The sequence below is a fragment of the Hyla sarda genome, chromosome 10, assembly GCF_029499605.1.
Source record: "Hyla sarda isolate aHylSar1 chromosome 10, aHylSar1.hap1, whole genome shotgun sequence".
Taxonomy (NCBI): Eukaryota; Metazoa; Chordata; class Amphibia; order Anura; family Hylidae; genus Hyla; species Hyla sarda.
Window position 1 is genome coordinate 104,921,983 of NC_079198.1, and position 23,165 is coordinate 104,945,147.

A 23,165-nucleotide genomic window follows, 5' to 3' on the forward strand; every position below is an offset into this window, starting at 1 on the left:
CCGGCATTCGACATCCTGTGGACGGAAAGCGCGGAGGGACAAAAGAGAATCGGAAACGTTAGGGTTGAGTGAAGTGGAGACTTCCGCTTAGCAACGTCTTGTTTGGCCCCTCCCCCTAGTAACAGAGGATAGAAGCGGAGAAGCCACCATGGCTCAGACAGCGGAGGGAGCGTTCGTCCTGCACGGGAGGAAAGCGGCGCTCAGGTGGGTGGAGAGGGCGTTATATAGAGACTCACCTATTACATAATAATGCTTAGGTTTTTTTTTAATTATAGATCTAATGCTGGGCTTTAACCTTAAAGGGGTACTCCGGTGGAAAACAATTTTTTTTTCTTAAATCAACTGGTGCCAAAAAGATAAACAGATTTGTAAATGACTTCTATTAAAAAAAAGTAATCCTTCCAGCACTTATCAGCTGCTGTATGTTCCAGAGGAAGTTCTTTTCTTTTTGAATTTCCTTTCTGTCTGACCATAGCGCTCTCTGCTGACACCTCTGTCCATTTTAGGAACTGTCCAGAATAAAGAGTAAATCCCCATTGAAAATCTCTCCTGCTCCGGACAGTTCCTGAGATGGACAGAGGTGTCAGCAGAGAGCACTGTGGTCAGACAGAAAAGAAATTCAAAAATAAAAAAAAGCTTCCTGTGGAGCATACTGCAGCTGATAAGTACTACAAGGATTAAGATTTTTTTTTTTATAGAAGTAATTTACAAGTCAGTTGATTTAAAGGGGTAGTCCAGTGGTGAAAAAATTATCCCCCTATCCTGAGGATAGGGGATAAGTTTCAGATCGGGGGGGGGTCTGACCGCTGGGGCCCCCCACGATCTCCTGTATGGGGCCCCGACAGCCCGCGGGAAGGGGGCGTGTTGACCACCGCACGAAGCGGCAGCAGACACGCCCCCTCAATACAACTCTATGGCAGAGCCGGAGCACTTCGTGCGATGGTCAACACGCCCTATCTGGCCAGCGAGCTACAGGGAGATCACGGGGCGCCCCAGCGGTCGGACCCACCGCAATCTGAAACTTATCCCCTATCCTTAGGATAGGGATACGTTTTTCACCACTTGACTACCCCCTAAAAAAAAATTATTTCCAGTGGAGTACCCCTTTAAGCATCCTTAGGACTACAAGTCTCAGCTTGACTTGCCAGCCTAGTGTTGTGGGTAGTTATGCATTGCATTTTTCAAATTCAGGTTTATAATGAAAGCATAATGGCTGTCTGGGCATGCTGGGAGTTGTAGTTTTGCATCAGTTAGAGGTCCACAGACTGATACAGCACAATGTTCCCCAAACCTGTGGATCTTTAGTTGCAAAACTACAACTCCCAGCATGTCTGGACAGCCAATGTCTGCCCGTGCATGCTGGTAGTTGAAGTTTTACAACAGCTGGAGGTCTACAGGTTGGGGGAACACAGTTACAGAAGTCTGGATGATAGGGTCCGGCCACCATGCCCCCTGTTATCCTGTTTACCTTGCAGCCCCATATTTGCTATGGCTCTCCAGGGGTTTGCAGGAAACTGAAGATGTCAGCAACTTATTGACCTGGTCATGTGACCCCTGCGTTCAGCGGACCCTACAGATAGCGTAGAGTAGGGCTGGGCGGTATGACCAAATGTGTGTATCACTGTATTTTTTAAACTTTTGGCGGTTCCACGGTATTTAACGGTATTTCCTAGGCCCCCCCCCCCCCCCATTAATTATCAGCCCACATCCCCATCGGGGTACTACTCGCATATGTCACCCGTATGCGCTGCCCTCCTCGTCCTGTCCTGTTGCGGCCGCCGGCGCTGACACTCTATACTGTACGCTGTAACCCTATGCCCGGGCTGCAAAAGGTAAACAAAATAAACTTTAACGCACCTACGTTGCCCTATCGCTGGGGATGGTAACGTCGGAGAGTCGTCAGCCTATCACCGGATGCAGCGATGTTCCGCCTCTGCCGGTGATAGGCTGAGCCCACTGTCATGTAAGGAGCCGGCTTCTTACATGACAGTGGGCTCAGCCTATCACCGGCTGAGGCGGAACATCGCTGCGTCCGGTGATAGGCCGACGACTGTCCGACGTTCCCGTCCCCAGGAAACAAGTGAGGCCAGTACCGGACCAACGGCAGGTGAATTAAAATGTATTTTGTTTATATTTTTTGCAGCCCGGGCATAGGGATACAGTATAGAGCAGTGGTCTCCAACCTGCGGACCTCCAGATGTTGCAAAACTACAACTCCCAGCATGCCCGGACAGCCAACGGCTGTCCGGGCATGCTGGGAGTTGTAGTTTTGCAACATCTGGAGGTCCGCAGGTTAGAGACCACTGGTATAGAGTGTCAGCGCCGGCGGCCGCAACAAACAGGACGAGGAGGGCAGCGCATGCGGGTGACATGTGAGTAGTACCCTGATGGGGACAGCGCTGGGCTAATAATTAATTGGGGGGGGGGGGGGGGGGCAGAACAGCGCTCGCAGGACACATAGGATTAGTTCACCGATGTGGGGACAGCGCAGCGCTGGGCTGATTCATTCATTCCCGAGGGGGAGGGGCCAAACCGGTATTGCGGTATGGGTTAAAATTCTTATCGTGCAGCACAAAAATTTCGGTATTCGGTATGAACCATTATACCGCCCAGCCCTAGCGTAGAGTGCATTCTGCTCCCTGCATTGGAAGCGATTAAATATTCTCGCCCTCCTGATCCTGAAAGGTGTCGATTTTAATCAGAATATAAACCATGCACGGTACTTGACAGACGTTGGATGGTTGCCTTGGCACCTGTAATGCCCATACTGGCCCTGATTTACTAAGAATGTTGTGTAGGTTTCTTTGTGGGTTTTAATTCCCTACAATTTATTTTCCACGGTATTTACTAAGGTTTCCCTACATTTTGCACTTTTCCCTACATTTTACTTTTTTATTTTTTACACATGCTCCGATCTGTGGGGTTTTCCTCAGCTCAAATCCACCACATTTTCTGTTGAAACCCTTAGTAAATATGTTGGGTTTTTGTTAAAATTTTGGGAACACGCCCCATTTCAATAACCACGCCGCCTTTTCCCGACAGATATGCCCCTTTTTTCGGGGTTTCTCAGTAATATGGAGAGTTGGTCGGGTTTTTCATTTCTGGTGCAGACAAAATTATGGCGCAAATTCTGGCACAGACAGAATTTTCTGGAGCAATGCGCCAGTATCTGCCGCACGACCTCACTAAACATGTCGGGTTTACAATAGTAAATAAGGGCCAATATGTACTTTCTTCCCTCCCTGCCCAATACCAGATTAGGAGGGTGAGTATGTCTAGATAGCTCCTTTAAAGGGGTACTCCTGTGGAATTTTATTTATTTTATTTTTTTTAAATATACTGGTGCTAGAAAGTTACACAGATTTTTAAGTTACTTCTATTTAAAAATCTTAATCCTTCCAGTACTTATCAGCTGCTGTATGCTCCACAGGAAGTTCTCTTCTTTTTGAATTTCCTCTCTGTCTGACCACAGTGCTCTCTGCTAACACCTCTGTCCATATCAAGAACTGTCCAGAGCAGGACAAAATCCCTATAGCAAACCTCTCTTACTCTGGACAGTTCCTGATATGGACAGAGGTGTCAGCAGAGAGCACTGTGGTAAGACAGAGAGGAAATTCGAAAAGAAAATAACTTTCTCTGTAGTATATCTGTTGTATACAGCAGCTGATAAGTACTGGAAGGATTAAGATTTTAAATAGAAGCAATTTACAAATCTGTGTTTTAGGTAGTTGTGCTGGCTATTTTTGTTTTTGTTTTTTTGCAGCTTAGGGGGAATGGCACCCTCTGTAGCCGTGCACCCCCCCCCCCCTTTTTTACAGGAGGTATTTTCATTTAAATTGATAATAGATCCAGCATGTCCCCCAGTCAGAGGCTATATGCCCAGCAAGAGGTGAGTGTTATGAGTGTTAGGCTCAGAATGTGTGTTAGGGTCCCATCCGAAATGAGGCCTCCTCCGCGTGGTGGATGGGGGGACACGTTTTGATCAAAAAGTGCGCTAAGAGCCTCCATTTTTTTTACCAAGTGTGCTGCTGCAATCTTCTTTTTTTGTATAATTTACAAATCTGTGTAACTTCCTGGCACCAGTTGATTTAAAGGAAAATTGTTTTCCACTGGAGTGCCCCTTTAAAGCACATCTCAGATAATTGTCCGGTGGTAGTATATCTGCATAAATATGCAGCAGCTGCATAGCCTAAGTCCGGGTTCACACTTATGAAGCTCCAGACTGAGAATTTCCGTATGGAGCTTCTGAGTGTGGCCAGCGCCTACTGAATCAGCCAGCAGTAGGAGGGCGCGGACATTGCCATCTCCATACACGTCTGCAGAGCGGATTCTGCCAAGTCCATCCTTTTGGCGGTGGAACTTCAGCGGCGAAATATCCGCTGCTGAAATTTCATAGTGTGCAGTGCACTATGCAGCCGAATCCCATTGCCAGTAATGGGACTCTGCTGCATCGGAATTTCCAAACAGAATTTCAAAAAGGAATTACTCTCGTAAATTCTGTAGTGTGAACCCGGCCTAAGGTTGCCAGTCAGCGCTAGGACTGCACGGACATTGCCATCCCTATAGACCACAATGGCTGCGGAGCGGATTCTGCCCGAAGATTGAACAAGTTAATTCTTTTGGCAGCAGAATTTCAGCTGCAGAACATCCTCCGCTGAATTTCCGTAGTGTGAGCTGGGCAGTGGAATCCTATTAACAGCAATGGGAGTTGGCTGCGTCGGATTTTCCAACCAAAATTCCGGTCAGAAATTCTGTGGTGTGAACCTGGCATAAGACTTGCCCTGAGACAAAGATGATGAGGAGACGGACTTGCCATAGACTTGCATTGGACTTCTGGTAAGGCCATGTTCACACAGCGGAATTTCTGAGCGAAATCCGTCTTAATAATTCTGCTGAAAAATTATTTTACAGTGGGATTCTGCTGCACCATGCACACGGCAGAAACATCGGCCACTGAAATTCCGAAATTCATGTCACTTTGCATTTTCGAATGGTTCTAGTGCTGGCATGTCTCCTGGTCACACTTGTCTCTGGGCAAACAACATTTTAACAGATATCATCTGGGTGTACATAAGCCAATGGCTACATAGGACTAGTCATCAGGATTCCAGGCCTTCCTTTTTTTAATTTCAATAGTCCAGTGCTGAGATATAAGCCTTTTTATTAATATGCAAAACTTTAAAAAAAAATCCAAGATGGTAATCCATTTACCTCCAATATCTTCTCATTCATGTCAAAAGTTAAAGGGGTACTACGGTGGAAAACTTTTTTTTTTTTTTTAATCAACTGGTGCCAGAAAGTAAAAAAATCTTAATCCTTCCAGTACTTATTAGCTGCTGAATACTACAGAGGAAATTCTGTTCTTTTTGGAATACAGTGCTCTCTGCTGACATCACGAGCACAGTGCTCTCTGCTGACATCTCTGTCCATTTTAGGAACTGTCCAGAGCAGCATATGTTTGCTAAGGGGATTTTCTTCTACTTTGGACAGTTCTTAAAATGGACAGAGATGTCAGCAGAGAGCACTGTGGTCGTGATGTCTCAGAGAGCTCTGTGTTCCAAAAAGAAAAGAATTCCCTCTGTAGTATTCAGCAAGTACTGGAAGGATTAAGATTTTTTAATAGAAGTAATTTACAAATGTGTTTATCTTTCTGGCACCAGTTTATTAAAAAACAAAAACAAAAAAAAACGTTTTCCCCCAGAGTACCCCTTTTAAAGTGGGCCTGTCATCAAGAAAACATGGGCATAAATAAGCTCATGGGATTGTGTAAATCTGTAAAGGAACAATAGATAGATATGTTTATCTATCTCAAATTTATTTAATATCTATCTATCTCATTTCTATCTATCTCATATCTATCTATATATCTCATATCTATATATCTCCATCTATCTATCTATTACATATCTATTTATCTCTATCTATATATTTATCTCCATCCATTTCATATCGATCTATCTATATGTCTGTCTATTTATCTCTATCTATCTATCTCATATCTATCTATCTATCTATCTATCTAACCAAAGAATAAGTTGGCCAGCACTATTGATTCCAAACTATTATAGGGACCTGGCTCACAGGTGCAGGCTGCTGGGCTAAATATACAGCAACAGGAGAATACAGCAGCACACTGCTAGCACAAAGATACAGATAAAACATGAGTATATAGATGAAACATGAGTATATAGATAGAACATGAAAAGCTATACAGCTGTAGTGCAACAAATGAAAATATGAAGTAAGGTGCCTTGTATGTTTCAGATCCTGCAATGCCTGCTGAACTGTTCACACAGAGCCATATACACAGTGTAGGGTCCGCCCCAGAATGAGGTCACCTTACCGTGGTGGGACGGTCCAAGCTATTTGGCTGCCAAATTTGCAAGCTAAGTACCTCACTATTTCATAATTTCATAGTTTCATATTTTCATTTGTTGCACTACAGCTGTATAGCTTTTCATGTTCTATCTATATACTCATGTTTTATCTATATCTTCATGCTAGCAGTGTGTTGCTGTATTCTCCTGTTGCTATCTATCTATCTATCTCATATCTATCTATTTATCTCCATCCATCTCATATCTATCTATCTATCTCATATCTATATCATATCTATCTATCTCATATCTATCTATCTCATAATTGCGCCCTGAAGCTTGGAAAAATCTCCTCTAACGTGATCATCCTACGTTAGCATCAGGCCCGGGCTCCTCTACTGGCTCCGTTATGGAGGATGTGTGGACAGATCCAGAGGTTTCCATGACAGCCAAATCCCCCTTCACAAAACACAATGTCTCCGACAGTATGGAAGGCAGGAGAAGCTGCACTCATAAGAGCTTCAGAGGAGGAGGACATTGGTCAAACATAGCATTTGGAATCTCAAGAAATTTTGTTTCCCTTTTTTTTTTTTTTTTGAGAAATTAAGGCATCTGAGATAGCTAGATATGAGATAGATAGATAGATAGATATTAGATGATAGATAGATATGAGATAGATGATAGATAGATATGAGATAGATGAGATATAGATATTAGATAGATAGATATGAGAGATATGAGAGAGAGAGATAGATATGAGAGAGATAGATAGATATGAGAGAGATCAGGTGTTCTCAAACTTTTTTTGCCTGAGTTCCCCTTGACAGCCCATTCCCAAATTGTATCCCCATATAAGAGACATTTTGTAATGATTGTAGTATAATTCACATGCTTTACTTTCCTCTATAACAGGCCCCCTGATCCCCTCCCTATCTCCCCAGTCCCCCGATTTACAGGTGACGTCTTCTCTTACCGGAGTTATTTACTTTTCTTCTCTATCTGGTCTAGACCGTCATTAAGATTTCTCCCATACAAGACGTCTCCACAGACCCAACCAAACAAACATTTTAGGCTCCTTTCTGCAGTACAATACCCCACTATTTGCAAACTCCCCATGTTTATTGTCACACACAGTAATAGTACCCACTTTGCATCCCCATAAAGTAGTTAGGCCCCTTCTGTGCCCCCAAATATAGCTGTAGGCCCCCAAACTGCCCCCATATTTAGTTGTAGGGCACCATACTGTCCCGCTTTGTTGCTCCACTGCTCCTCTGGTCTGGGGACCTATTGTTATGGCTCCGCTCCTCAGTGCAGTGATGTCAGCCAACCATTTATTTCAAAGTGGTCCAGACCAGTAACCAGTGGCTGTGGCTGCCATTACTCCTGTACCCCCTGGAGAACTGTTAAGTACCCCTGAAGATACTTGTACCCCAGGTTGAGAACCACTGAGATAGATAGATAGATAGATAGATATGGGATAGATAGATATGAGAGATAGATAGATAGATAGATATGAGAGATAGATAGATATGGGATAGATAGGTATGAGATAGATAGATATGTGACATGTTCAGATCCAATATTAACCAACAATAGTGCCCATAAGGCATAAAAATCCTCCTGAATCCTACTCCTATAAAACTTAACTTTTATTATTTTAATTAAATCAGGAGAGTTATTTAAAATAACAACTAGTTTCCACTATCCAACCAAATAATAATTGCTCACTGTTCTGATCAAGAACTAGTTTGGGAAGGACATTCGGCACACACTGGTGCTGACTAATGGTACAATTTACTCGATCAGGCTGTCAGATCCAATTGTCCCATCCTTCTCTGCCCAAACTATACACATTAGATAGTCGGACAGTCCCGTCACAATCGCCGAGTTCAACCGACTTAGGTGTATGGGCAGCTTTTTATTCATAGAGAACTGTTGTAGAAAATGATCAGATCCAGACCATAATGATGCTGACTAGTGACTTCTGGGAAACCAAAGTCTTTGGGTTTTATGGGTAATGTATGGGTGTTAAAGGAAATCTGTCACCAGTGTTACCTTCACTAACCTGCAGGTGACACTGATGACAACGGTACTGACCTTGTCCCGTTCTGTGCAGGGGATCTCCGGTAATCTTGTCCGTTAAGCTTCAGCTCTGGCTCGGCTTGGGGCATGGGCGGAGCTTAGTGACGTCACTGCTGCTGTTCTCTAGCAGCGGGACCCAGCAGAAAGCAGCAGCGGTGACGTCACTAACCTTCGCCCATACCCCAAGCCGCTGTTGCTCTCTGCTGGGTCCCGCTGCTCGAGAACAGCAGCGGTGACGTCACTAAGCTCCGCCCATGCCCCAAGCCGGGTGCCCGGAGCTGAAGCCAACGGAGATAACCGGAGATCCCCTGCACAGAATGGGACAAGGTGAGTACCATTGTCATCAGTGTCACCTGCACTACCTGTCGGTACCGACAGGATAGTGCAGGCAACACTGATGACAGAGTTCTTTAAAGAAAGTGTCCCTACCAAGAGTCTTTGGGGCGGTCTGTGGGGGCTTTTCCCCACCCCACCAGCCTTGGTGTATAGCTCAATATTTCCGAGCGGAATCAGGTGGAAAAATTCCACTAAGAAAATACTTTACAGAAGTGTCTCATAGTTTTCAATGTGATTCTTCTGCACCGAGCATGCAGCAGAACAATCTGCCGTGGAAATTCTGATTCCGGCCCCCGTCGAAAGAATTGACATGTCAATTCTTTCAGTGGAATCTGCTTAGAATTGCATTGCCATCTATGAAGAAATAGCATTTTCTAAAGTTCTTAGCATCGGCATGTTCTGCGGGTGGGCATTTCGCAAAAATTCTGCCATGTGAATATAGCCCTTGGGTATACAGAGAGATCTACCAATCAAGGCTGGAGGGGCAGGGAGAAACCAGCACGAGGACTCAAGGTTTAGACAGAATGAAAGTGATGACAGGTTCCTTTTTGAGGGTAGGGTCACATGTAGCGCATCCGCAGCCTATTTCACACTGTGAATGCACTGCGCTAAGCACTAGAGTGATCGCTCTGCTGTTGCTGGGTAGCCCCATGTCTGCCTGCAGCAGATCTGAAGCGGGAAACCCCCCCCCATGCTACAAGCAGACAGACAGAGCTAACAAGCCGCAAGAGTGTGCTCGCTCTATTGACTGGCGTCGGTGCATCCACAGAGTATTTCATGCTGCATTACGTGTGACCCTACCCTAAAGGGTTTAATGAACGGAAAGGATTGACAGATTGATAGGACAGGAAAGACAGGACATAGGGCCAACCAGAAGGTCAGTGCATGGACAGCCGATGGCTATTATAGCAAAGCTTGAATGGTGATAAAGAACAGTTTACTAAACCAAGAAAAAAAATCAAGATTATCTGGTCATTGCCCATATAAAACACATGTACAGGGGAGCCAAGGGGAACTGCTATTTGCAACCACCATTGCGTTTTGGTGCTAGGGGTCTTGAGACATTAGGTAAAGGGCATTACCCTTTTTTCCATTTTCGTTTGTTGTTTTGTATGCTGTTTTTAACCCCTTCAGAACGGAGCCCATTTTGGCCTTAAGGACCGGAGCGTTTTTTGCACATCTGACCACCGTCACTTTAAACATTAATAACTCTGGAATGCTTTTAGTTATCATTCTGATTCCGAGATTGTTTTTTCGTGACATATTCTACTTTAACATAGTGGTAAATTTTTGTCGATACTTGCATCCTTTCTTGGTGAAAAATCCGTAAATTTGATGAAAAATTTGAAAATTTTGCATTTTTCTAACTTTGAAGCTCTCTGCTTGTAAGGAAAATGGATATTACGAATACATTTTTTTTGGGTTCACATATACAATATGTCTACTTTATGTTTGCATCATAAAATTGATGAGTTTTTACTTTTGGAAGACACCAGAGGGCTTCAACGGTCAGCAGCAATTTTCCGATTTTTCACAAAATTTTCAAACTCAGTATTTTTCAGGGACCAGTTCAGGTTTGAAGTGGATTTGAAGGGTCTTCATATTAGAAATACCCCATAAATGACCCCATTATAAAAACTACACCCCCCAAAGTATTCAAAATGACATTCAGTCAGCGTTTTAACCCTTTAGGTGTTTCACACGAATAGCAGCAAAGTGAAGGAGAAAATTCACAATCTTCATTTTTTACACTTACATGTTCTTGTAGACCCAATTTTTTAATTTTTACAAGGGGTAAAAGGACAAAATTTTTACTTGTATTTGTAGCCCAATTTCTCTCGAGTAAGCACATACCTCATATGTCTATGTAAAGTGTTCGGCGGGCGCAGTAGAGGGCTCAGAAGGGAAGGAGCGACAAGGGGATTTTGGAGAGTACGTTTTTCTGAAATGGTTTTTGGGGGGCATGTTACCTTTAGGAAGCCCCTATGGTGCCAGAACAGCAAAAAAAAAAACACATGGCATACCATTTTGGAAACTAGACCCCTCGGGGAATGTAACATGGGATAAAGTGAACCTTAATACCCCACAGGTGTTTCCCGACTTTTGCAAATGTAAAAAAAAAATAATAATTTTACCTAAAATGCTTGTTTTCCCCCAATTTTTTTTTTTAAAAAGGGTAATAGCAGAAAATACCCCTAAAAATTTGAAGCCCAATTTCTCCCGATTCAGAAAACACCCCATATGGGGGTGAAAAGTGCTCTGCTGGCGCACTACAGGTCTCGGAAGAGAAGGAGTCACATTTGGCTTTTTGAAAGCAAATTTTGCTCTGGGGGCATGCCGCATTTAGGAAGCCCCTATGGTGCCAGGACAGCAAAAAAAAACCCACATGGCATACCATTTTGGAAACTAGACCCCTCGGGGAACGTAACAAGGGGTTAAGTGAACCTTTATACCCCACAGGTGTTTCACGACTTTTGCATATGTAAAAAAAAAATTTTTTTTTTACCTAAAATGCTTGTTTTCCCCAAAATTTTACATTTTTAAAAAGGGTAAAAGCAGAAAATACCCCCCAAAATTTGTAACACAATTTCTCCCGAGTACGGCGATACCCCATATGTGACCCTAAACTGTTGCCTTGAAATACGACAGGGCTCCAAAGTGAGAGCGCCATGCGCATTTGAGGCCTAAATTAGGGACTTGCATAGGGGTGGACATAGGGGTATTCTACGCCAGTGATTCCCAAACAGGGTGCCTCCAGCTGTTGCAAAACTCCCAGCATGCCTGGACAGTCAACGGCTGTCCGACAATACTGGGAGTTGTTTTGCAACAGCGGGAGGCTCCGTTCTGGAAACAGTGGCGTACCAGACGTTTTTCATTTTTATTGGGGAGGGGGGCTGTGTAGGGGTATGTGTATACGTAGTGTTTTTTACTTTTTATTTTTTTGTGTTAGTGTAGTGTTTTTAGGGTACAGTCGCACAGGCGGGGGTTCACAGTAGTTTCTCGCTGGCAATTTGAGCTGCAGCAGAAAGTTTGCGGCAGCTCAAATTTGCAGCCAGATACTTACTGTAATCCTCCGCCCATGTGAGTGTACCCTGTACGTTCACATTGGGGGGGACATCCAGCTGTTGCATAACTACAACTCCCAGCATGCCCGTTGGCTGTCGGTGACTGCTGAGAGTTGCAGTTTTGCAACAACTGTAGGCACACTGGTTATGTATCACTGAGTTTGTGACCTAACTCAGTGTTTCACAACCAGTGTGCCTTCAGCTGTTGCAAAACTACAACTCTCAGCAGTCACCGACAGCCAACGGGCATGCTGGGAGTTGTAGTTATGCAACCAGCAGATGCACCACTACAACTCCCAGCATGCACTTTAGCTGTTTGTGCAAGCTGGGAGTTGTAGTTATAAAACAGCTGAAGGTACACTTTTCCATAGAAAGAATGTGCCTCCAGCTGTTGCAAAACCATAAGTCCCAGCATGCCCATAAGGGAATGCTGGGAGTTGTGGTGGTCTGCCTCCTGCTGTTGCATAACTACAGCTCCCAGCATGCCCTTTTTGCATGCTGGGAGCTGTTGCTAAGCAACAGCAGGAGGCTGTCACTCACCTCCAACGATCCAGACGCTGCAGGTCAGTCCCGCCGCCGCTGCTGCTCCTGGGGCCCCGATCCCAACATTAACGCCGGGGATCGGGGTCCCCAGCACCCGGGGTGCACGTCCCGCACCCGCTCACGTCCTCCAGAGGAGGGGCGGAGCGGGTGCGGGAGTGACACCCGCAGCAGGCGCCCTGATTGGTCGGCCGGTAATCCGGCCGACGAATCAGGGCGATCGTGAGGTGGCACCAGTGCCACCTCACCCCTGCAGGCTCTGGCTCTGACGGCCCCGAACAGCCAGTAATTCCGGGTCATCGGGTCACTGGAGACCCGATTGACCCGGAATCGCCGCAGATCGCTGGACTGAATTGTCCAGCGATCTGCCGCGATCGCCGACATGGGGGGGCATAATGACCCCCCTGGGCGATATGCCGGGATGCCTGCTGAACGATTTCCGCAGGCATCCGGCTCCGGTCCCCAACCGGCTAGCGGTGGGGGCCGGAATTCCCACGGGCGTATGGATACGCCCTCGGTCCTTAAGGACTCAGGATGCAGGGCGTATCCATACGCCCTATGTCCTGAAGAGGTTAAAGGGGTACTCCGGTGAAAAAGATTTTTTTTTTTTTTAAATCAACTGATGCCAGAAAGTTAAACAGATTTGTAAATGACTTCTATTAGAAAATCTTTACCCTTCCAGTACTTATTAGCAGCTGTATGCTACAGAGGAAATTATTTTCTTTTTGAATTTCTTTTTTTTTTCTTGTCCACAGTGCTCTCTGCTGACACCTGATTCCCGTATCAGGAACTATCCAGAGCAGGAGAAAATCCTCATAGCAAACCTATGCTACTCTGGACAGTTCCTGACACGGACAGAGGTGTCAGCCGAGAGCACTGTGGACCAGACAAAAAAGAAATTCAAAAAGAAAAGAATTTCTTGTGTAGCATACAGCTGCTAAGAAGTACTGGAAGGGTAAAGATTTTCTAATAGAAGTCATTTACAAATCTGTTTAACTTTCTGGCACCAGTTGATTAAAAAAAACAAAAACAAAAAAAAATGTTTTTCCACCAGAGTACCCCTTTAAATCTTGTATACCCTTTTATCTTGTAGAGAGAAGCCATATGAATTTGTCAGCAATACACAGAAGACCACAAGCACCCACAATCTCAGCTTCCAAGGGTCCTCGAACAGTCGCAGAATACATGGCAGTCAAGGCGGAGGACACGCGTTTTCTGATGACTCAAACGGTAGGCCTCAACAATTGTCTTTTAATAGGGTATCCAATTTGTATGTCTCTGTACTATATATTGTACAACAGTGGTATTTTACCTGCAGCTCTTCTGCTGTTGCAAAACTACAACTCCCAGCATGCCCGGACAGCCAGCGGCTGTCCGGGCATGCTGGGAGTTGTAGTTTGGCAACAGCTCTGGAGAGCCATAGGTAGACCTGGAAATGAACCAAGAAAAGAGCAAGGCAAGAAAAACGAGGTGCACGCCTAATATATTGCAATAAATATTATATTTTATTGGATACAAAAAAATACACACAATTAAAACCACTTAAAAAGGGGGCCCAAAACAACACATAGACCACCCTAAGCCACGGAGTGGGACCCCCAAACCCCAGGGGCTCTTCTCATGGGTAGCACCCATGTGTTTATATCATTAGGTTGAGCCTGCTATTTCTTTGGTGTATAGGCAGAACTGGTGCATGGATTTTTGCCACCTAGGCGAAAGCTAATTTTGCCGCCCCCTTGACCCTGCCCATTGGCTCTGCGCTTTGACGCGCCCAACCTTACTACTGGGTTGACACACTTTAAAGGAGAACTCCGGAATAGGAAAATGTATTGTCCATACTGCCGGCAGTATAAAAATTAACAGGTACATACCTTCCTTCGCTCCCCCGGGGCCTCCGGTAACCCACTCTGGCCTCCGCTGCGATCCTCTTCCTGGTTGCCGGTGGTCAGCGAGTCATACTGCACTCAGCCAATCATCGGCCGCCATGAAGTCCCGACTCAGCCGGCGATAGGCTGAGCGGCAGTGTGAGAAAACTTCAAGACACACAATTCTTCACTACACCGGCACCTGCTGCCATGGCCGAAAACGTCACACTGCCGCTCAGCCTATCGCCGGCCGAGCCAGGACTTCACTTCGTCCGGTGATTGGCTGAGTGCAGTATGACTCGCCGACCACCAGCAACCAGGAAGAGGATTGCGACGGAGACCGGAGCTGGTTACCGGAGGCACTGGGGGAGCAAAGGAAGGTATGTACCTGTTGATTTTTTTTACTGCTGGCAGTATGGAGGACAATTTTCCTATTCCGGAGTTCTCCTTTAACAAACCTCCTCATGTTATTACCTTATTACTTTGGTGACACACTGTAACAAACCCCCTCCTCTTGTAATCTCCTTACTACTGGGGGGGGGGGGCAGGGTTTAGCTAGATGTGCGGATGCTTCAGATGTTGGCTAACTTTATTGCTGTGGTCAGAGCGGCACCCTCATCAAGAGTGCGCTCTAGACTGCTGCCTATTTTGCCCATAGGCAGAGCCGGCCCTGACCATAGGTTGGAGATACTGAAGACTATAGGCTGTTTCAAGTGCCCTTTCATCTCTCCATCCTGAAATAGGAGGTAAAGTGCAAATTAAAGGGGTACTCCGCTGGGGTATGAGGAGAAGTTGTTCTTGAAGGCCAGAAAATAAAGACATAACTTCACACTTTAGGCTGTTATATATTTACATAGAAACATTGAATGTGTCGGCAGATAAGAACCATTTGGCCCATCTATTCTGCCCAATAATGTGAATACTATGAATAGTCCCTAGCCCTATCTTATATGAAGGATAGCCTTATACTTATCCAAAGCATGGTTAAACTCCTTCACTGTATTTGCAGCGACCACTTCTGCAGGAAGGCTATTCAATGCATCCACTACATTCTCAGTACAGTAATACTTCCTGACATTACTGCAGAAACCTTTACCCCTCTAATATAAAACAATGTCCTCTTGTGGTAGTTTTTCTTCTTTTAAATCTCCTCTCCTCCTTAACCGTGTTGATTCCCTTTATGTATTTAAAAGTCTCTATCGTATCCCCTCTGTCTCTTCTTTCTTCTATACATGTTAAGGTTCTTTAACCCTTCCGGGTTAGTTTTATCCTGCAATCCATGTAATACCGTATATACTCGAGTATAAGCTGAGTTTTTCATCCCCCTCGGCTTATACTCGAGTGAACTCTCCGCCCTCAGTGGTCTTCAACCTGCGGACCTCCAGATGTTTCAAAACTACAACTCCCAGCAAGCCCGGACAGCCATCGGCTGTCCGGGCATGCTGAGAGTTGTAGTTTTGAAACACCTGGAGGTCCGCAGGTTGAAGACCACTGCGGCCTTCGTCATCATCCAGCGGGGGGATGATGATGGGGGGGGATGATGATGAAGGGGGGTGTGGGATGATGATGAAAGGCGGTGATGATGTAGGGGGGGATGATGACAGGGTAATGATGAAGGGGGGGGATGATGATGACAGGGTAATGATGAAGGGGGGGGGATGATGACAGTTGGTGATGATGAAGGGGGGGTGGGGGATGATGATGAAGGGGGGGATGATGACAGGGTAATGATGAAGGGGGGGGGATGATGACGACAGGGTAATGAAGAAGGGGGGATGATGATGGGGGGGGATGATGACAGTTGGTGATGATGAAGGGGGGGGTGTGGGATGATTATTACAGGGGGATGATGAAGGGGGGATGATGACGGGGTAATGATGAAGGGGAGATGATGACAGGGTAATGATGACAGGGTGATGATGACGAGGGTGTTAATGACGGGGGGGGTCTGGATGATGACAGGGGGGGGGGGGTGATGTATTTCCCACCCTAGGCTTATAGTCGAGTCAATAACTTTTCCTGTTTTTTTTGGCTGAAATTAGGGGCCTCGGCTTATATTCGGGTCGGCTTATACTAGAGTATATACGGTAGTTTAGTATCTTCTCTGAACTCTCTCTAGAGTATCTATATCCTTCTGGAGATACGGCCTCCAGTACTGCGCACAATACTCCAAGTGAGGCCTCATGTGTACTCAAGTGTAAAAAATTATGTTTCTAACCTGATGTCCTGCATTACCAGGTAACACATTGTCTTCGTATGCCAAAGAGAATCTCTCCATCGATGACCTGGAGGACAACTTGAGGAAACTCAAAGTACAGGTGGACAGTTTGGCTTCTAGCCTAAATTTTGAAAGCAAAAGATCAAACGCCAGTATCCACGAGTGGCCAAAGAAAATGGATGACTCCTTGTATGATGATCTCCGTGATCCAGGACTGGACTCTGACTGGTTTTTGACATTAAGTCATCTTAAAAAACCACATGAAATATTTTCTGCTGTACAGAGTTCAGGGCTACCTACGTTTTCTAAGTTCTCCTTTAGTGGTCCAGTTGTCCACGGTGCAACCTCCACATCTTTGATCCCATCAGACATTGCTTATAGAGAATCCATCCCCATGAAGCTTGGTGCTCCTCACGTTATTGGAGTTAAATCCTTATTACCTCCTAAGATCCCTGTACGTTCTCGTTCTCCTGAAAGAACTAAAGTCTCCACCGTAAGAGGAAGATCTCAGTCCCTAGACCGTTCCCATTCATTCTCCCCCGCCTCAAAGAAAACCAGATGGCTGAGATCACGTTCTCAATCCCCTAAGCCCATCTGGAGGCCAAACTCTGCCAAAGCCAACGCCTGTGCTCAACCTCCGCCAAGAGTGAAATCCAGCGGCAAGATGTCGTCTTCCAACAGGCAGTCACGCTCGAGGTTCTACAGACCAGGAACTTTGGTTACTAGGTCCTTCACGCCCCCGAGGAAGATCAAAAGCAGCCTGAGTTATTCATGGTCTCCTTACAGTATTCCATCATCTGCAATATCGGCACCAACTGCAGAAGAGATCAGTGACAGGTATGGTGTTGCTATTTTTTGGGTATGGCTTCCCATTTCTAGCAGTACCTTGCATTGGCGCTACTAATAGTACAGCAATGCAAAGAGGAGCAGAAATAAACATGAAAGCGCAACTCTTGATGTTTTAACCCTTTTTCCTAATACCAGTATGTCAAAGGTGTTTTCTAAAGTAATTCAGCCATACCTTTTGGCTACTTTTTAACACTTTTTTTGATCATGTAAAAAAATCACTTTTTTATGTTAAGTCAGGAACAGTTGGATAGGTGTAGCCAATGGCTCTTAAAGGGTTACTCCACTGGAAAAAAAAATTTTCCCTCTCAAATTAACTGGTGCCAAAAAGTTAAACAGATATGTAAATTACTTCTATTTAAAAATTTTAACCCTTCCATTACTTATCAGCTGCTGTATGCTCCACCGGAAGTTCTTTTCTTTTTGAATTTATTTTCTGTCTGACCACAGTGCTCTCTGCTGACACCTCTGTCTATGTCAGGAACTGTCCAGAGCAGGAGCAAATCCCCATAGCAAACCTGACTGCAAATATATGCGTGTGTGCAAATAAAGCCAGCCGCGGCCATATCGGCAGCTATTCTAAGCACCATTGTAAAAAAGACGTGCAATGTGCAAATTAATGCGCAAATCCGAGGGGGCCGCGATTATAGCAGAGGCTATTTCCTGGTGCAGAGGACTCTGCGCATCTACGTAAGCATTGCGGGCAACCAGTCCGGAGCAACATTGGGAATAGGTAAGGATTTTATTGGTCCAATGCTTTGTCTATTATGGTGACACTATAACTTGGCATGATGGGAACTTAAACATCATATAGAAAGCTGATATGCTATTGGACAACATAATTGTCTGTCCTCTATTGCACCAATGGGTTTTGGCAAATATGGATTGAGGTCAATTCCTGCTGATGACATCAGACATGGGCGGTTATATAAACCCCAGTACGGCTCAAACACAAGCCATTTGCCCCATAGCCCTTGATAAAGCCACTTGTCAGTGGCGAAACGTCGAGGGGGGCAATGTGTTAGTTTTTAAACAATCACCAGTAGGGTCCATCTGATCTCCAATCTATTAGTTGCGGACTGCAACTGCAACAATAGTCTATGGTGTACTGTCTTATAGCATGCAGTGACATGCATATCAATTGGAAAAATATTGTAATTGTGACCCAACTGCTAAGATTTTTTTATCTTTTTGGCATAATAAAAGTAACATTTTACGTTTCCACTAATTATTATTGGGTGATGAATTTATGTTATTAGTGATCACTCTGTGATCAATTGTAAATACAGCTGATCTCTATCACCATATAACTTTATCATTCCTGTAATAGAGGTGTTGTTCACATATGACTTATATACTCTATCTCTGATGTGCTATATATGTTGCTAATCTAAGGAATATTGACTTTATTGTGTTAGATTCTTGAAGACCTTGGCAGGGGCAGATGTGGGAGCTTCTGTAGTAGATGCCTCACCTTATCAGCAGGAGCTCACGCGGTTACGACTGGAGCGGCTCCGGGTGGAAGAGGAATTGTTGCTGGAGATTAAAAGGCACCAAGAGTTGGAAAGAACCCGAGGACCAAAGCCAAAGTGGTGAGATTCTGTATTTCTGTAATCTCATAAAGTTATATCTATGCCAAAAATGTCTGATGGAAACGGATCTCCCCTCTGGGACTTGCACTTACCTTGAGATTTTGGTCCTCCTGATCACCTCCAACCTTCTGGCAGATGCCAGAGTTGGTCAGGAAGCAAAGAACAGCTGAGTGGGCTGTTTAAATCCAGTTTTTTGGGGGGAAGGGGGGGGGGGGGAGAGTTGGCTGCCGCGGCGATCCGATCATCCAGCACGGCAGCCGGAGGAACCCTCACTTGCCTCCGCTGTCTTCCGGAAGTCTTCTGCTCTGATCTGCCTTCCCGCAGACCAGACCAGAAGATCACAGATAACCCTGAACAGTGCTGTGTCCTATACATAGCACTGAACAGGATTAGCAATCGAATGATTGCTTTAAATAGTCCCCTATGGGGACTATTAAAGTGTAAAAAAAAAAAATTTAAGTTAAAAAAATGTGAAAGACCCCCTCCCCCAATAAAAACGTAAATTGCCCCTTTTTCCCTATTTCACCCCCAAAAAGTGTTAAAAATATATTTTATATACATATTTGGTATCGCCGCGTGCGTAAATATCTGAACTATTAAAATAAAATGTTAATGATACCGTATGGTGAACGGCGTGAGCGTAAAAAAATAATCCAAAATAGCTGCTTTTTTATAACATTTTATTCCAAAAAAAATTAATCAAAAATTTATTAAAAGTTTTATATAAGCAAATATGGTATCAATAAAAAGTACAGATCACGGCGCAAACAAATGAGCCCTCATACCGCCGCTTATACGGAAAAATTTAAAAGTTATAGGTCTTCAAAATAGGTCTGCGTCCTTAAGGCCCAAATGGGCTGCGTCCTTAAGGGGTTAATACCCCGTCAGAATTTTTGACACTTGATGCAGAGAAAGTTTTTTACAGGGTGAACTGGCAATATGCATTCTCTACTTTAAAGACTTTTGGCTTCTCTGGCTCCATGACCACAATTCAGGCTTCTCTAACCCTGCTGCGATGGTGTTTGTCAATGGAGTATTGTCTGACCAGTTCACCCTGTCGAATGGAACTAGACAGGGGTGCCCGTTTTCACCCCTGCTCTTTGCCCTAACGACAGAGCCCCTCGCACATGCCGTTCACACTCATCCTAACAGACATGGTGTGACAGTGCAAGGAGTAGAACATAAACTGGCATTATTCACCGACGATATTATTCCTCGCTGACGTTGAGACTTCTTTGTCGTCGCTGTTCCAGGTTATACAGCAATTTAGCAGTGTTTCCTTTAATAAGCGAAATGCCTCCAGATCCCAAATACTCCCAGTACACCTTCCTACATCTTCAGTAACCTCAATGAAGCTGTAGTTCACTTTGGATTGGCAGGACAGAGCAGTTTCTTATCTATTCATCTCACCTCTCCATCTTCTCATCTTTTTTAGGCAAATTTTCCTCCTTTAGCAACCTCCATTTCACAATCCCTGCTTTCCTATTCTCAACATACTCTGTCTTGGTTTGGTCGTCTAGCAACTTTTAAAATGTTATTCCTCCCTAAACTCCTTTTACCTCTTCAGAACCGATTAGAATCTGGATTGGTAATTTTTTTTACTTCCCTTAACAAGACTATATCCCAGTTTATATGGACTGATAGAAAGCCCAGAGTGGCCTGCAAAGTGATGACCCTGCATAGAGAAGTGAGGGGACTAGGGCTTCTACAATTAGAGAACTATAATAAAGCCTGTATCCTAGATCAATTGCAACACTGCTGGTCGAACAATACAGAAAAAAACGTGGGTCACACTAGAAAATGCATGCTCCTTTCCTATGTCCCTTAAAGGGGTACTCCGCTGCCCTGTGTCGGAAGCTCCGCTCCCCAGCGTCCGGAAGTTTATTGTTCCGGACGCTGTGTGCGGGCTTCCGTGTTCAGGGCCGCCCCTCGTGACGTCACGCCCACCCCCTTCGTGACATCACGCCCGCCCCCTCAGCGAAAGTCTATGGGAAGGGGGCGCGATGGGGTCACGAAGGGGGCGGGCGTGACGTCACGAGGGGCGGCCCTGAACATGGAAGCCTGCACACAGCGTCCGGCATTAAAAGAATTTTTGGTGATTTCGTTTTTTACATTTTATTATTTATATCAGCGTTTTCCAACCAGTGTGCCTCCACCTGTTGCAAAACAATAACTCCTAGCATGCCCTGACAGCCTTACAGTGAAAGGTGACACCAGTAGATAAAGGGTGCATTCACACTGAGAAAAAGGAGAGGAATCCTCACGTAAAAATTCCGCCGCAGAATTAGTGTTTTTTTTTTGTGCGGAAACTTTTTTTTTTTCTGGACTACAACCACCAATTGGAAGTTCCCTTTTTATGTTCTTTCTTCTAGCGGAACGGAATTCCGCAGCGGAATTTACACAGTGCGCACAGTGCAGAGTAAAATACATTGAAGTCAATGGCAAAGCAGATGTTAATTATTTCTAAGCGGAGAATTCAAGAGGAATAACTAAAGTAAATTCCTCTTGAATTACTCAAATGTGAATGCACCCAAAGAATACAACAGGTGATGTCCACAGCTCATCCTCCCCCTCTCTGTAGAATGACCTTTGCAAAGGTTACAGAGCACACCCAAAACCTTTCCTATCCACGTAAATGAGACAGCTCTCATTGGGAATTCAAGTAGAGAAAACAGACATAGTCGCACATCCACAATTTGTATTTTGATCTACTTGCTTCTCAGCATAAATTCAAAAACTAACAGGTTGTTAGTATACATTTTGATCAAAAAGTACAAGCCCACTCGCTACGTCAAGGCCATCTATTTAGAGTGGGTCCCTAACGTCCCTAGCATAAAATGGCGTAACACTGGGCGACGACCACCACCACCGCAACACCAGTGCCCACAGGGGGAGCGACCCACTGGCAGAGCAGCCCCAATGCCACTCAGACCAGTCCCAGGGCCGTGCCTCTCCATAGACACAGTGCCACGGCAGCAACGGACACAGCACAGCACCACACCAGTGTGAAAGCTCACTTACCATGTGCTCCCAGTCAGTCTGGGAGGCTGCCAGAAAGGAAGGGGCCCTATGCAGCTTCCTGCTAATTTATATAGAGCTGGGCTGAGGGGGAGGGGTAGAGTGCAGACCAAGTAAAAACCACAAAAAAAGCTCTCATTGGGGCTTGCTGTAAAGCATATCTCTAAATGCTGTAAAAAGATAAATTCCCTTTAACAGGAAAATGACATTATAGAAAAATAATTAAGGAATTGTCTGCCAAGTTCACAGTCTTTTTCTTTATACCTCGCAGGTATGAGATGAAGAACTCTCAGTTCCATTACGAAGCTCGTAAGAATAATGAACTACTGAAGACAAGTAAGGATTACCAATCCATCTTCAATTACCGGCAGGATCTCGCCACCTCATCCAAGGATTTTCTGCAGCACTTTAAGGCTACACACTTTGAGCCGGTGTAACTTGAATCCTCGTTTGCAGCAAATTAGGTTTGTGCGGGATGGTAATAGGACCGCATGCAAATATTTCAGTAGAGATAAGTGATGAAAAAGGATTCACAAGAAGTCTCTCCAGTTCTGTATTTCAAGGTACCTTGGATACAGTGTAAAGGGGAAACACAGAGATGGGGGTATGTGTGACAGTAACTCAGGGCTGTGTGTGTGTGTGTAACCAGTGCTATGGGTTTGCTACAGTGTTCTGAACCCTATCCTGCACGTATCATAATATTATTATTTAGCACTTCTTTACCAATTGGGATGATTTATTTATTTTAATCACTTGTTTAATATTTTAGCTATTATAAGAACAAAAAAATCTTTCAGGAAAAGGCTTGTCTGTGCTTAGACCTTGATGGCATGCTGGCATGATGTGGCCTCACTTTCTGGCATATCCTTAGCAGTAATGTTGTCGCTCTTAAAGGCGTACCCCCTTAATGCGCCCCCTTAATGCAAGTCTATGGGAGGGGGCGTGACGGCTGTAGACTTCCATCGACTTGCATTGAGTTGGCGTGGCCCTGACATCACGAGCCTCCAGCCCGCATCGCCAGTCATCCGATGCATGGAGCTAAGTTCGCTCCTTGCACCGGATGTCTGGGGTGCAACAGCTGAGATTTTGGGGGTCCCCAGTGGTGGGACCCTGCGATCAGACATCCTTTGGATAGGGGATAAAATGTCTAGGGATGGAGTACCTTTAAGGCCGGACTCACACTTGCATCGGAGTGCCATTCAGGCATCTCCATCACAAGTTCTGTTTATTTTGTTAGATATAAAGACACAAAAGTCCAATAAATCCTGCAAAATAAACAGACACCA

At 44.9% G+C, this 23,165-nt stretch overlaps 1 protein-coding gene across 1 annotated transcript; it reads left to right on the plus strand.

Annotated features, from left to right (window-relative positions):
* On the plus strand, nt 1-22,343 carry LOC130294452 (uncharacterized). The gene is made up of 5 exons (XM_056544277.1): nt 1-204; nt 13,434-13,570; nt 16,444-17,260; nt 18,688-18,861; nt 22,151-22,343. The coding sequence occupies exons 1-5, from the start codon at nt 149-151 to the stop codon at nt 22,314-22,316; spliced, it is 1,350 nt and encodes a 449-aa protein (XP_056400252.1). The 5' UTR covers nt 1-148; the 3' UTR covers nt 22,317-22,343.
* Nucleotides 22,344-23,165: the final 822 nt, after the last annotated feature.